Genomic DNA, 16,157 nt, shown 5'->3' on the forward strand with positions numbered 1-16,157 from the left:
TGCAACTCTCAACAAGCAAGGACGTTGTAGGAGAGAGTGGTTAAATATAGCTAGTTTATTTTCTTCAATCAAAAGTTTGTTATTTTTAAATAGTACCGGAGTTGTGCTATTTTATCTCAGGCAGTAAATAGAAGAAGAATCTGCCTGAGGTTTCTATGATCTTAGCAGGTTGTAACTAAGATCCATTGCTGTTCTCACATAAAATGTCTGAGGAAATTACACAGATGAGGTAAAACTTCAGCGAGAGAATGGCGTGCAGTTTATTCTGCTATCAGGTATGTGCAGTTATAATTTTTTCTAGAGATGGAAAACACTAGAAAATGCTGCTGATACCGGATTAATGTAAGTTAAGCCTGAATACAGTGATTTAATAACGACTGGTATCATGCTTACTCCCAGGGGTAATACCCTTATGATATTGCAATATAAAACGTTTGCTGGCATGTTTCATCGTTTTTATATATGCTTTGGTGATAAAACTTTATTGGGGCCTAGTTTTTTCCACATGGCTGGCTTAAATTTTGACTAGAAACAATTTCCACTGTTGTAGTATAAAAGTTACAGTTGGTGCAGTTAAAATTACAAACTGTGACATCCAGCTTCCCTCAAAGGCCCTCTGAATGCTATAGGACATCTCTAAAGGGCCCAAAGGCTTTCCAAAGTCGTTTATTGGGGAAGGTAGGGCCACAGCTTGCTGTGGCAGTTGGTTGTGACTGTTAAAAAATGTCTATTTCGTTTTTTTGATCCGTTTTTTGAACTAAGGGGTTAATCATCCATTTGCAAGTGGGTGCAATGCTCTGTTAGCCTATTATACACACTGTAAAAATTTCGTTTGATTTACTGCATTTTTTCACTGTTTTTCAAATTCTGACAGCCCTTCGGTGGTTCAGTGTATGGAAGTAATCGGCTTAATGGTAGCGGCAATGGACATAGTGCCGTTTGCACGCTTACATCTCAGACCTCTGCAACTATGCATGCTCAGTCAGTGGAACGGGGATTACACAGATTTGTCCCCTCAACTGAATCTGGACCAAGAGACCAGGGATTCTCTTCTCTGGTGGCTATCTCGGGTCCATCTGTCCAAAGGTATGACCTTTCGCAGGCCAGATTGGACAATTTTTACGACAGATGCCAGCCTTCTAGGTTGGGGTGCAGTCTGGAATTCCCTGAAGGCTCAGGGATCGTGGACTCAGGAGGAGTCTCTCCTTCCATTAAATATTCTGGAACTAAGAGCGATATTCAAGGCTCTTCAGGCTTGGCCTCAGTTAGCAACTCTGAGGTACATCTGATTTCAGTTGGACAACATCACAACTGTAGCTTACATCAACCATCAAGGGGGAACGAGAAGTTCCCTAGAGATGTTAGAAGTTTCAAAAATAATTCGCTGGGCAGAGATTCACTCTTGCTACCTATCAGCTATCCATATCCCAGGTGTAGAGCACTGGGAGGGGGATTTTCTAAGTCGTCAGACTTTTCATCCAGGAGAGTGGGAACTCCATCCGGAGGTATTTGCACAACCGATTCATCGTTGGGGCAAACCAGAACTGGATCTCATGGCGTCTCGCCAGAACGCCAAGCTTCAGTGTTACGGATCCAGGTCCAGGGATCCCAAGGCGACACTGATAGATGCTCTAGCAGCGCCCTGGTCTTTCAACCTGGCTTATGTGTTTCCACCGTTTCCTCTGCTCCCTCGACTGATTGCCAAGATCAAGCAGGAGAGAGCATCGGTGATTCTGATAGCACCTGCGTGGCCACGTAGGACCTGGTATGCAGATCTAGTGGACATGTCATCCTTTCCTCCATGGTCTCTGCCTCTGAAACAGGACCTTCTACTTCAGGGTCCTTTCAACCATCCAAATCTAATTTTTCTGAGGCTGACTGCCTGGAGATTGAACGCTTGATTTTATCAAAGCGTGGCTTCTCAGAGTCAGTTATTGATACCTTAAGACAGGCACGAAAGCCTGTCACCAGGAAAATTTACCATAAGGTATGGCGTAGATATCTTTATTGGTGTGAATCTAAGGGTTACTCATGGAGTAAGGTCAGGATTGCTAGGATATTATCTTTTCTCCAAGAAGGTTTGGAAAAAGAATTGTCAGCTAATTAAGCGTCTGGCAGATGTTCCAGACGTTCAGGCATTTTGTCAGGCTTTAGTTAGAATCAAGCCTGTGTTTAAACCTGTTGCTCCACCATGGAGCTTAAACTTGGTTCTTAAGGTTCTTCAAGGAGTTCCGTTTGAACCTCTTCATTCCATAGATATCAAGCTTTTATCTTGGAAAGTTCTTTTTTTGGTAGCTATTTCCTCGGCTTGTAGAGTCTAAGCTATCTGCCTTACAATGTGATTCTCCTTATCTGATTTTTCATACGGATAAGGTAGTCCTGCGTACCAAACCTGGGTTTTTACTTAAGGTGGTATCTAACAAGAATATCAATCAAGAGATTGTTGTTCCATCCTTGTGTTACACAATCTGGACGTGGTCCGTGCTTTAAAGTTTTACTTACAAGCTACTAAAGATTTTCGTCAAACATCTGCTTTGTTTGTTGTCTACTCTGGACAGAGGAGAGGTCAAAAGGCTTCGGCAACCTCTTTTTCTTTTTGACTAAGAAGCTTAATCTGCTTAGCCTATGAGACTGCTGGACAGCAGTCTCCTGAAAGGATTACAGCTCATTCCACTAGAGCTGTGGCTTCCACTTGGGCCTTTAAAAATGAGGCTTCTTTTGATCAGATTTCATCCGTGTACTTTAGCTTTGGTATTGGTATCCCACAAGTAATGGATGATCCGTGGACTGGATACACCTTACAAGAGAAAACACAATTTATGCTTACCTGATAAATTTATTTCTCTTGTGGTGTATCCAGTCCACGGCCCGCCCTGTTATTTTAAGGCAGGTAATTTTTAAATTTAAACTACAGTAACCACTGCACCCTATTGTTCCTCCTTTCTCGGCTTGTTTTCGGTCGAATGACTGGCTATGACAGTTAGGGGAGGAGCTATATTACAGCTCTGCTGTGGGTGTCCTCTTGCAACTTCCTGTTGGGAATGAGAATATCCCACAAGTAATGGATGATCCGTGGACTGGATACACCACAAGAGAAATAAATTTATCAGGTAAGCATAAATTGTGTTTTCTAATAATAAATTGGTCCCATTATACAGGTCTGTGGGTAGGATAACATTGTTCAATACACTTTTCAAACCATGCAGTACTTGGGATCTATGTTAGCTCTGCATGCATAAGCACAAAACAGTCTTTTTCAAACTAAAAATAATCAAACAATAATTGTTAGAGATGTAGCTGTATACAGATTTTGCCCTTGTATCAATTTGTAGGAAAGATGGTTTTATCACTTGTGCCATCTCAGTGTATTGCAAGTTGTTTTGAACTAGTTCTCAGTGACCACTGGCAAGTCCAACACTGTGTGTTATTGCTCATAGCCTGGATTCTGTCACCTCAGTGGGCACATTTCTGGCTAATTTTCAACAAAATGTGCTCACCAGTGTAATTTATATGCTGTGAATTTATATTTTACGCAGTATAGGGTTTAATAACTGGGATACATATATTTAGCATGAAGGAAGATCTGTTGGTATCATTGTTATCCAATTTTAATTACTTATATCTTAATTACTCAATATGCAAAATATGATTGTGATTAAAAAAATATATATTATAATTGTTTTTTATACATTTGAATAGCCCTACACCAAATGGCTCACACATCAAAGACGTAGCAGAAAGAATGCCACTGTTCGTTAGGTGATCTGTGAAGGAGACTCGTTTAGAGCAGTATTTGCTATAAATAACTCACATGCTTTCCTTTCTTCCAGTAGGGGTATGGAACAGGTACCTAGAGGGACAAGATCTGGCCCTGCACATTACAATACTATGAGCAGAGTGGAAAGACGTCGGGTATTAGATAACCACTATTCCCCAGACAGAGAAAGGTAACTAAACACGACAGCACTGCTGATTAATAGTGGAAGAATCAATTAATAGTTGTCATCACAGTTACACACATAAGTATAAGAAGAAATGCCATTATTGTTATTTACCTGTGATAACGTCTCCTAATGAAATGGCTTTGTCAACTGAAATATCACAGCGACCTCTTTCTTTGTAGTAAATATGTGAACTGTTTTGTGAATTTACTTTATTAAAGCATTATTTCCATTAAGTTTATTCATAATAATAATAATGTCTAACATTAATGAATAGTTACATCACTCAACCTCTTCTTAACAGAATAAAATAAAATGTATATTGAGTTTGCATGGTATAGTAAGTTAATGTGTAGAATAAATACAAATGTAACTTATGTTAATTTATTTTATCCAGTTGATTTCCTCACATGCTAAAAACCATCTTGTTCTAATTTTGGAATCTTTACCACATTTGTAGTTACTAATATAGTTTCTGTATTGGAGGCTTTTAATGTATATATGGTGCAAGCTACTTTAGGGATGATGAATTGTGTAAGTTTGTTATGTTTGTTTTTTACTCAACTGTTGCTTTTAATAACAGAGCAGTATTTTCTATCAGTGTGTAGCAACATGTTTTTCAATATTGAATTTTGTATTTATATTTGTACTTTATGTCTCTATATTGCCATGGAACTGTAATGCCCTTTTATCTAAATAATTGTTCTTGTTAATTATAAAATTGTATACACAATTACTATGAAAAAAATATCTGTGTATGTCTATTGTTATGGTTTTATGGTATTAGAGTTATGAGATGTTACTGGTAAGAAAGATATTGCTTATATTAAATACATACACTATTATTCACATTATTTAAGAGACTGAAGAGTATGCAGAGACCGAGAAATAACTCCTGGTTAAGTATATCACTGCCATTATTACTGAAGTCGGGTTCCATAATCATAGGGAAATATTAAATACCCCATTAATACCTGGTCCCTTTTTGTCAAAAAAATGATTCATTGGTCATATTTGAACAGTGTGCTTGATTAATGTACAGGTTGAGACAGAATTGTTTAAACTAAATGATAACACAAGTTTAGATCATTTAATATTTCAATAGCACCTGGGACTTTATATTAGCATTCAGTATATAAGATTGTAACTCAGAGATAGAAGAACTTATCTCAATAGTTTTTAGTAGAGGAAAATGTATATCAATTTATATTGTCAGGAAAGTATACTGATGTAAACACATATATAATAAATACGCAAATAGTTATAATCCCTTGTATATCCAGAATGTACTTTCAGTGTATAACATTTAAAGGGACACTTAACCCAATTTTTTTCTTTAATGATTCAGATAGAGCATGCAATTTTAAACAGCTTTCTAATTTACTCCTATTATCAATTTTTTTCTCGTTGTCTTGCTATCTTTATTTAAACAGCAGGAATGCAAAAGACGGACCATTTTTGGTTCAGTACCTGGGTTATGCTTGCTTATTGGTTTGCTAAATGTAGCCACCAACAGGCAAGTGCTATTCAGGGTGCTGAACCTAAAATGGGCTGGTTCCTAAGCTTTATATTTCTGTTTTTAAAAAAAGATATCAAGAAAACGAAGAATAATTGATAGTAGAAGTAAATTAGAAAGTTGCTTAAAATGGCATGCTCTATCTAAATCATGAAAGAAAAAAATTGGGTATCCTTTTAAGCAGAATATTAAATGGTACATTAAACGTATATATAACTTTGAAAACAATTTTAACTCAGTATATACTACAAATGAAAACATAATCGGTATTTATATTTTAATAAAATCACCTTTTCTTACATATTTACAAAACTATATTGCCCCTCTCCTAGCCCCCTTTGGGCCACATATGCAGGCGAATTAAACTGGCATACAACTGTACATGCCATAAAAGTGTTTTATCCATCGATCACAGATGACAAGTACGGTTGGTTACACTTGATGCCATGTGAACAAGTAAAGATGAGAAACTGGCTATAGATTTTTTTCTGTGCAAATTATGTCAAAGGAGGTAATTTTTTAAGAATGTTATATATTATCGCCTCACTAATTATGGTATTTAGTATCTCCTGAGTAAAAAAAAGGGAAAATTATTGTTATATCCATTTAACCCTAGCCCAAAAAACATGTCCCCTATAACTGGCAGAAAGGACATTTTGAAAATGACCCTGGAAGTAAGATCTGAGAGGTAGATAATGCAGCATAACTGCATAGCTTCTGAAAGAAAAGTACAAGCAATTCATTTTATTGAATCATCTGTTTCTTTCCGTATTATTTAGTCTTTATTTTAATATGCAGCATTTTATTCAGTACCATTTATATGCCCCATTAAGGGAGAGTTTGTTGGATGATATAGTAACCCTTAAAATCAAAGCAATAATATAATCTATATTATATGAGGCCCCTTGTTTCCGGCAAACCTTCAGGCTTGCAGCTGCTCCATAACTTGTCCGCCTGCTCTGAGGCTGCAGACATCAATCCACCCGATCCTATACGATCGGGCTGATTGACACCCCCTGCTAGCGGCCAATCTGCAAGAGTCGGCATTGCACAAGCAGTTCACAAGAACTGCTTGTGCAATGATAAATGCAGACAGCGTATGCTGTTGGCATTTATCGATGTGTTGCGGACATGATACGCTACATTGTATCATGTCCGCTCGCACTTTTATAAATCGGCCCCATAGTATAGGATGTAAACTTAGAATATCAAAATGCGCTAACTGACATGAAACTATGAATATATTTCACATTCCAATGTTCTTCACGTAGAAGAATATGTTCTATTTATTCATAAATACATATTTATATATATATATCTATATATATGTGTGTGTATATATATGTGTATAGATATAAACAAATATATAGGAATATCTATTTATAAATAAGTACACCATATTCTGCTATGTGCTGAACATTGGAATGCAAAATATTTACAGTAAATACACAGTTTATACCTTTATTAAATATGAATATTGCATAAATATGCTTTTTCATGTTTTCTGCTACTTAACTGCTAAGGACTCCAATGCACTTATATATATTTATATATATATATATATATATATATATATATATATATATGTATATATATGTCTATATGTGTGCACATATGTATTTATCTGTTTATATGTGTATATATGTCTGTAAATACACATACAGTATATACATATAAATAAATACATGCATGCATCTGTATACACATATAAACATATATATATATATACTGTGTGTGTATATATATATATATATATGCATATATGTGTATATATATATATATATATATATATATATATATATATACACATCTTGAGACATGTTTATGTATCTCTTTGTTTGAGCCATTTGCCTGACTTTATTTTCAACACCTGAGACCTCAAATCTTTGAGTCCTGATAACTTTTTTGTGCAATATTTTTATATTTGTATCAGTGTTATTATGAGTGTAACTGTACTTTGTAATGCACAGTATTTTTTATGTGTTTTGTGACAGTTAACCAAAGCTCTGAGAATGCGCTATATCTTGATGAGTAATAACTTCAGTTGCGCTCCAGCGATCATGCTCAACTTGTAATATGAGCGGAAAAACCCTGCACGTGCAAATACCTGCGATAAACCCCTTTTCTCTTGCGTGTAACTGTTAGGGCTCCTGTCGTAATCAGGCCCTTTAAATGTTAAAAGGAATTACAAATGAGGCATAATTTATAAAACTTTACTATTGTTTGAATGTTCTTTTTGAACAGAACCTAAGTACTTAAAGGGACACTGAACCCAAATGTTTTATTTTGTGTTTCAGATAGAGCATGCAATTTTAAGCAACTTTCTAATTTACTCCTATTTTCATTTTTTCTTTGTTATCTTGCTATCTTTATTTGAAAAAGAAGGCATCTAAGCTAAGGAGCCAGCCAATGTTTGGACAGCACTTGTTTGTTGGTGGGTGAATTTTTCCACCAATCTGCAAGAACAACCCAGGTTGTTCACCAAAAATGGGCCGGCATCTAAACTTACATTCTTGCTTTTCAAATAAAGATACCAAGAGAATGAAGAAAATTTTATAATAGGAGTGAATTAGAAAGATGCTTAAAATTGCATGCTCTATCTGAATCGCGAAAGAAAAAAATTGGGTTCCGTGTCCCTTTAAAGTTTATCAGAGGCTGATCTAATATTATGGGAATTTAATACTATTAGCTCTCCAAAGTAATCTTCCAGTTTCTCTCCAGCTAAAAAGTATATATTCTCACCGTGTTTTATTATTTGTTTGTATGGAAATATGTGCAATCACATGTGAAGTTAATCATTTTAATTTGCAAAACATAATCTGCTCTCAAGTCTATCATTTTATAACTAGATCAGCTATTATGTAATCATTACAGAGTCAGTATTCATTTGTAAAGCAATTAAAACATCACCTAGAAATATTCATTTTAGCTCCCCTACTGTGAGCATATTGCTTAGAGATTAAAATTGTAGATTAAATAATTATAAAAGTAAAACTATTAGATTAGGAGATATGACAATGAAAATCAGAGAGTTTAAAAACATTTCAGTAGCTAGAATTTTCAGAGTTTAACTTTTGCAGTATTTTAATTAGCTTTATGTAACACATTTTTTTTGGCATTGGACACAGTCCTGTTGTCAAAAATCCATTCAAGTCCTTGCACAAATCCACCCTATTCAAATGTTATGTATTCATTATACTTGCTACAAAGAACAACAAAGCACCTCTTTGTGTAACACAATTAATATAACAGGAACACCAATATCAGCTAAAATATATACTCACAAGAACAGAGAACATAGCACAAACTCTGTAAACTGATAGAGAGGTATACCCCACTCTCCATTGGCTGCTTAATCTGCACTATGGCAAGTTAAACATTTACTGACCGTGGTATATATATCACACTATGTTAAAGGGGCACTGAACCCAAATTTTTTCTTTCATGATTCAGATAGAGCATGCAATTTTAAGCAACTTTCTAATTAACTCCTATTATCAATTTTACTTTGTTCTCTTGCTATCTTTATTTGAAAAAGAAAGCATCTAAGCTAAGGAGCCAGACAATTTTTGGTTCAGAACCCTGGAAAGCACTTGTTTATTGGTGGGTGAGTCTATCCACCAATCAGCAAGAACAACCCAGGTTGTTCACCAAAAATGGGCCGGCATCTAAACGTCTTGCTTTTCAAATAAAAATGCCAAGAGAATGAAGACAATTTGATAGTAGGAGTAAATTAGAAAGTTGCTTAAAATTGCATGCTCTATCTGAATCGCGAAAGGAAAAAAATTGGGTTAAGTGTCCCTTTAAGGTTAAAGGGACTTGAGATTGTAATAGAAAATGAAATATTTTATATATATAAAAAAACTCTACAATATACTTTATTTATTTTGTCCCCTTTTCCTGTAATTTCATGCTGAATTTGTGAGCATTTCAATTCCTCTTAGAAATGGAAGTGCAGAACACTGTTATATTCCACACAGCCATTGGCTGCAAACTCTAGTGTCGTATTTATAACTGACCCTAATTGGCCACAGCAGAGAAAGTAACTTGTTACAACAGCTACCATTGTTTTATAGATATTTACATTCCAATAGATATTTACATTCCAATGTAAATATCTATTGTAATGTTCTTCACATACAATGTTCTATTTATTCATAATATATATAGAACATATTCTGCTATGTACAGAACATTGTAAAGTGAAATATTTACAGTAAATTCACAGTATAACACTTTATTAAAAAATTAATATTGCATAAATATATATATTTTTTTATGTTTTCATCTGCTTAACTGCAAAGGGCTCCAACGTACTAAATATATATGTCTGTATATGTGTACATATGTATTTATTTGTTTATATGTGTCTCTCTCTCTCTCTCTCTCTTTATATATATATATATATATATATATATACACATACACATATAAATACATATGTACACACATATAAACATATACATACATATACATCTTTATACATTTTTCTTACACCTGAGATTTCATATATTTCAGTGTTATTTTGTTATTGGCGTTATTATGATTGTAAATGTACCTTATAAAGTATTTTTGATGTGTTTTGTGCAACTTTTTTGTTTTGCAAAACAGTTAACCAGAGCTCTGAGGACGCAGTAATCATTCTAGTGTAAATCGCGATTGCCCTCAAGTGATCGTTTTTGCTTTCAACTCGTAATACCAGCGGTAAACCTGACAAATGCAAACATCCGCTATAAACCCCTTATTGCTCGCCTACTCGTTATCTGGCCCTAAAACCTTACAACTTATTTTGTCACTATTTAAACAACTAATGAAACTTTAAAAAATACATCTATGTTATTCTCAGACTAATCTTTTTCATTGATTGTGTCATTCTATCTAGCATTTATTTAGTTTTTAATGTCCATTTAAGTAAAGCTTTTTTTTTAAAAAAAAAAAAATCTGATAATAACAGTGATCATAGAGTTACAAGCAACACATTTCTTGGCTTAAAAACTCAAAGGGATACTAACCCCACATTCTCATGTTATCTTGATTTAAAAAAGCAGTAATAAAAGTTTAGGAGCCGGCCCATTTTTAGTTCAGCACCTTGGTAGAGCTTGCCGATTGGTTTGCTACATTTAGCCACAAATCAGCAAGTGCTACCCAGGTGCTGAACAAAAAATGGTCCGGCTCTAAAGCTTACAGTATTGCTTTTTCAAATCAAGATAGTATGAGAACAAAGAAAAATGGAAATTTGGAGTAAATTAGAAAGGTGCTTAAAATCTCATGCTCTATCCGAATCATGAAAGAAAAAAAAAATGGGTTTAGTATCCCTTTAAAACAACTAATCAAATTATACAAAGTGCATATCCATATGAGAACCAATGATCTTTTTTCTATATTTATACAATGGCACCTTGTAATAACCTAATCCTATTATCCACAATATGAGGTGTATATCAAAAATATATTAAATTGTATAAACAAACATATCTATATAATGAAATATATGTAAAAATGTATATAAACATAAATATAAATACACACTTAGGACTAGATTATGAGTATAGTGCTTTTTAGCGATCCGGCTTGAACTTTTTTAACTCATCAGGTTGCGGTCATATTACAAGTTGAAAATAAAGAGTTAGGGAAAACGCGTGTAAAAAAAAGTTTAATATCTTTGAATATCACGACCCCCTTAACTTATTCTCCCTTAGACTTTAATGGAATGTTCAAACTGAAAAACTCATACTCGCGTGCTAACCTAACTGCGTTTATTCAAGTGCACTAAAGCCGACTTGAATTATGAATATTTTGCATTCCAATGTTCTTCACATACAGAATTCATATTGTAAATACATATTTCTGTATATATCTATATATACATACTGTATACCTCTATATCTATTCCTATAGATATATAGATATCTATTTTAAATTAACAATAACATATATTTATAGAAATAAATATTTAATAATAAAAAATATTTTTAAGAACTAACAGTTGGGTAGGCGCACATAAGGAATTGCTATCTTCAATTTGCATTATTGAAATATTAAATAAAAGCTATTGAAAAATATTAATAACATTTATTTCAAATTATTATACATTATGTAAAGTATTCTAAATAATCCATAGGATGGATATATTTATATATATATATATATATATATATATATATATATATATATATATATATATATATAAATTCAGGATGTATAATTTTATTATTGTCAGGTATTTGTAGGGCGTATAATAACTTTAAATAATTTTTTAAATATTTTTTAATAGATATTTAGACATGTATATATATGTGTGTGTGTGTGTATATATATATATATATATATATATATATATATATATGTGTGTGTGTGTGTGTGTGTGTGTGTGTGTGTGTGTGTGTTAAAGCCCTTTGCAGCCTCTTTTTTTCAAACACCATATACCATCTATGTTTGAGCCCTTATCGCCTTTTTAATATGTTTTTAAAATAATTGTTATCAGACAGTGTTTATGAGTGTAGCTCTACATTTACATATATTTATGTTGTGTTTAATGTAAGTTTTTTCGTCCCCTACCCTTGATGCGAGATCTGAAGTTGCGCTAACCCGACAGATTTAATTTTGCTTCAGCAAACCCTTTTTCTTTCAACCTGTAATTTGCGCATTATTTTCTTGTAATACGTGCCACTCATAATCAAGTCCTAACTGTGTGTTATTAAGGAGCTAAATATATATAGTTTTTTTTATTTGTAACACTATTTTGAAATAAACTTTCATATATAAAATACAATATTGAATATCTAACGACTTCACTTTAAGGGCCTGATGATCAAAAACTCGCCAGCATGGTGAGAAATCCTTCACGTCCTGGACCCTGCATGGCTTGCTAAAAACTCTCAAGATAAAATTTGCCTTTTTTTAAAAAAAAGATTTAGGGACCTCACATTACTGAACTCTTAGATCATCTTGCCAGAGCGGAGAGCTTTAGATCATCTGACCTTAGTCTTTAATATTCTAATGTTGTATTCAAATGTTCCCAGTCATTCTATAAAATATTTGAATCTTAGAACAAATGGGGAACATTAATTCTATCATTTGAAAATTAGAAACATTCGTACCATCCATAATTATAACAATGACAATAACAGCAATAAAAACATCTTTGACCATAAAAAATTATTTCCACTATGAATTCTTCAGAGCTTGTCTGCAAAATTGAGCATTTTGAGCGTTATTTGGCAAGTTTTAAATTTTATTTTTACCATTATTGGGCTTGGTCACAATTGATTGTTTGTTAATTATCTTTATGTTAATGGAGGATATGAGCCCTTTTCAGTGTTGAGGTGATCACAATCAGCCATTTCCATTGTTTATTGGCAGCACATTTTATATTATTGGTTTGGTGAAAAATGGTCCTATACTTAACATGTGCCAGCCTGTTTTACTTATCAATATTCCACTTTCTGTATTTAACAACACATTTACAGTGTCATTTTCACATATCAAATTAAATAGCTAAAAGGATTTGAAGATAGAGCCCTGCCTAGACAACTATTTTACAATTATTACTGAGTATCCCAAAATGTTTTCAGATATCACATTGGTTTTGCACATGGTTAAAAGACACTGAAATGTCCTCCTCCTTTATATGGGATGACATTACAAAGCAACCCCACAAAACAATCACAAACACTATCTACTCAAGCAATTTTGCACAAATAAAAATTAGCCAAATGTATAACCCATCCAAAAACACATGCCCACTATACTAATAATGCTTATGTTTAAATCCGTTAGAGAATTATACCAATATATGTATATGGTTTTGGAGATGTTAAAGGGACAGTCTATTTGAAAATGTGTATTGTTTAAAAAGATAGATAATCCCTTTATTAACCATTCCCCAGTTTTGCATAACAATCCATAACTCTGTAGATGCTGCCCCCTTATCTAAGTACTTTTTACAAACTTGCGGTTTAGCCAATTAGTGCTAGTTCATGCATAACTCCACAGGAGTGAGCACAATGTTATCTATATGGTACACATGAACTAGCACTGTCTAGCTGTGAAAAGCTAATGAAATACACTGAGATAAGATACGGCCTGCAGGGGCTTAGAAACAACCAAAGTTAGAGTTTATAAAGTATATTAATATAACACCGTTGGTTGTAGAAAGCTGGGGAATGGGCCTTAAATGGGTTATCTATCTTTTTTAACAAAAATAAAAATGAAGTAGACTGGGGATTTAAATTGCACACGTCACCTATTAGTATCACTAAACAATATTTAAAGGGGTCAATCAGCAATCAGGCCATTTAATCTGTGATGTAATTGATAAACCCACCAAATTCCCATTTTATTTGTCATTAATTGTGCTCATTTTATTTTTGGATTAGGATTTTGGAAGACTAATGGTTTTGTGTTGTTTTTGGTAGGTAGCAATTTTAAGCTTCAGGGCTATTAATGGTCTTGTATTATTGTGATCACTGGAAAACAATCAGACAACACAGACTTTCAGAAATCATTATCTGATGAAAACAAGTGAAATATTGTGATCAACCCCATTATGAAAAAAGTATAGAAGAATTTCATGAGAAGCTTAAAATCCTCATCTACTGTGACTCTTCCTGACATTTGAAACACTAGCTATGGCCAGCAGTTCCTTGGTGCACCATTTGCTTTTATTCACATTTTTATTACCTTTCTTTTTGAAGTAGATGAGGCCTTCATACCCACTGTCATTATAATTTTAAATATCAAATTCCGCATGTGGCAAGTAAACTAATAATTCACTGCTTAATAATCAATACTTTAGCTTTGATATCATGTTTAAATCTCTCCTTTTTGTAAACTAGTTTTGATGTTTTTTTATTTGTAAGTCTTTATTCGTGTTTATACTGTATGTTTTCCTGTTTTTCTAAGAACTTTTAATGTAAGATAATAGAAGAGGGTAAACATACTTTTTCTGCTACTGACCATTATTTTGGAGTCATCTTTGTAATTAAAGTGACATTAAACTTTAAGCAAATTATGTAATGCTTACTGCCTGATTAGGACAAGTTCCACAACACTGTTGCTGAAGGGGAACTCAGCATATTATGCACAGTTGCATCTATTATAAAAAATAAAATGAACTGCAATACATTTCAATACCTTCTTTTAAGTGCCCAAACCAAAAAAGTTGAATTTAATTTCCCTTTATATAACAAATGGCTAATCAGACTTTTAAATCTGTTTTAGTTTGCTTCATGTCTCTGTTTGTTCGTTTTGTTTTTTTGTGTTTTGTTTTTTTGCATTTAAGCTCATCTCAAACTCGGATCTCTTAGGCCAATATAAGACACATTTTTGTGCAACGTATTGTTTGCCACTATCTAAGATTTGTAATATATTTCCATCTAATACTTTGGTATTACTACCTTTTTAAAGGGACAGGAAACAACTTTCCAATTTACCCCTAGTATCAAATATGCTTCATTCTCTTGTTATCCTTTGCTGAAAGAACAGCATTGCACTACTGGCAGGTAGATGAACACATCTAGTTAGCCAATCACAAACGACAAATGTGTGCAGGCACCAATCAGCAGCTAGCTCTCACTATTGTAGTATATGTGCTTATTTTTTTTTCAACAAGGGATACCAAAAGAAGGAAGCACATTTGAAAATAGAAGTGAATTTAAAAATGTCTTAAAATAACATGCTGTATCTGAATCATGCAAGTTTAATTTTAACTTTCCTATTCATTTAACACTTCTTTAGAACACATATATTTTGTTTGTTTTTTATAGACTGTATTTGGTTATTATACTGTTTTAATATTTTCAAACATAGGTTTGACTACATCATTGTTTGCTGCATTTTGCTCATATCATCATAGATTTATTATCTTTCATATAATCATTTCATTTAAACATCTCATTATTCTTATTTTCTGCCACCGCTCCAGTCATTACCTCACTCTACCTCGAACACGAATCAGTCAATCCTTTGACCATCACCAAAGAGATCCAAGGTATATGTCATATTTCCCTGCAGTATTCATTCTGAATAATGTGTATATGCATGTTATGTGTGTACATGTGTTTGGAGGTATGGATAACACAATTCTAACGTTACTGTGGCTATCTAAATATGCATTTATATTACTGATAGTTTATTATTTCATTTGTATGTTCTATATACATACTTAAAAAACAACAACAACAAAACAAACAAATATCAATTTGAGTAAACCAAACACATGTTGTAATGTTGTGTGGAAGCACATTAAAATCTCTACCGGTGACCAGGAAGGTATACAGTGTTGAGATTTACTGAGTTTACAAATCCATATCAGATACAATTTGATAGTCTAGCCATGCTTATCTCAGTATCAACGTTCCACTTAAGTGGATCATTACTAAATATCACATTAGATTAGGACTGTGAAAGTAAGAAATTGGAAAAGGAGAACTTTATTTAATATATCGTTGTTTACCCACTGAGACCTAACGCACTTGCCAGGTTTCATATTACATGGTAGGTTTATGGGCACTGTACATTAAATATTATAATCTATACAATGTCTAGGATGGTTTATCCTACATTAAGTGACTCTTAGAGGAACAAAGAGATGTGTGTATGCGACATGGCTCTATAAGTATTTGCATCTTCTTTTAAATGGCTCATTCCATATGTAATTTGAAGATATAATGTAAATGAGGCAGATTTTTTAACTAAAG

General features: G+C 33.4%; 1 protein-coding gene across 4 annotated transcripts in view; it reads left to right on the forward strand.

The window, feature by feature from the left end:
• Window positions 1-16,157, forward strand: part of RIMS2 (regulating synaptic membrane exocytosis 2) — a 1,281,054-nt gene that overhangs the window by 869,936 nt on the left and 394,961 nt on the right. For 3 of the 4 annotated variants that reach the window (XM_053715268.1, XM_053715270.1, XM_053715271.1), the window contains one exon: window positions 3,831-3,947. In XM_053715268.1, coding sequence (XP_053571243.1) covers window positions 3,831-3,947 — 117 coding nt within the window. Of the gene's footprint in view, window positions 1-3,830; window positions 3,948-15,382; window positions 15,449-16,157 lie in introns of all 4 variants that reach the window. The other variant, XM_053715269.1, reaches the window with a different exon arrangement.

Source organism: Bombina bombina, chromosome 5 (assembly GCF_027579735.1).
Source record: "Bombina bombina isolate aBomBom1 chromosome 5, aBomBom1.pri, whole genome shotgun sequence".
NCBI lineage: Eukaryota > Metazoa > Chordata > Amphibia > Anura > Bombinatoridae > Bombina > Bombina bombina.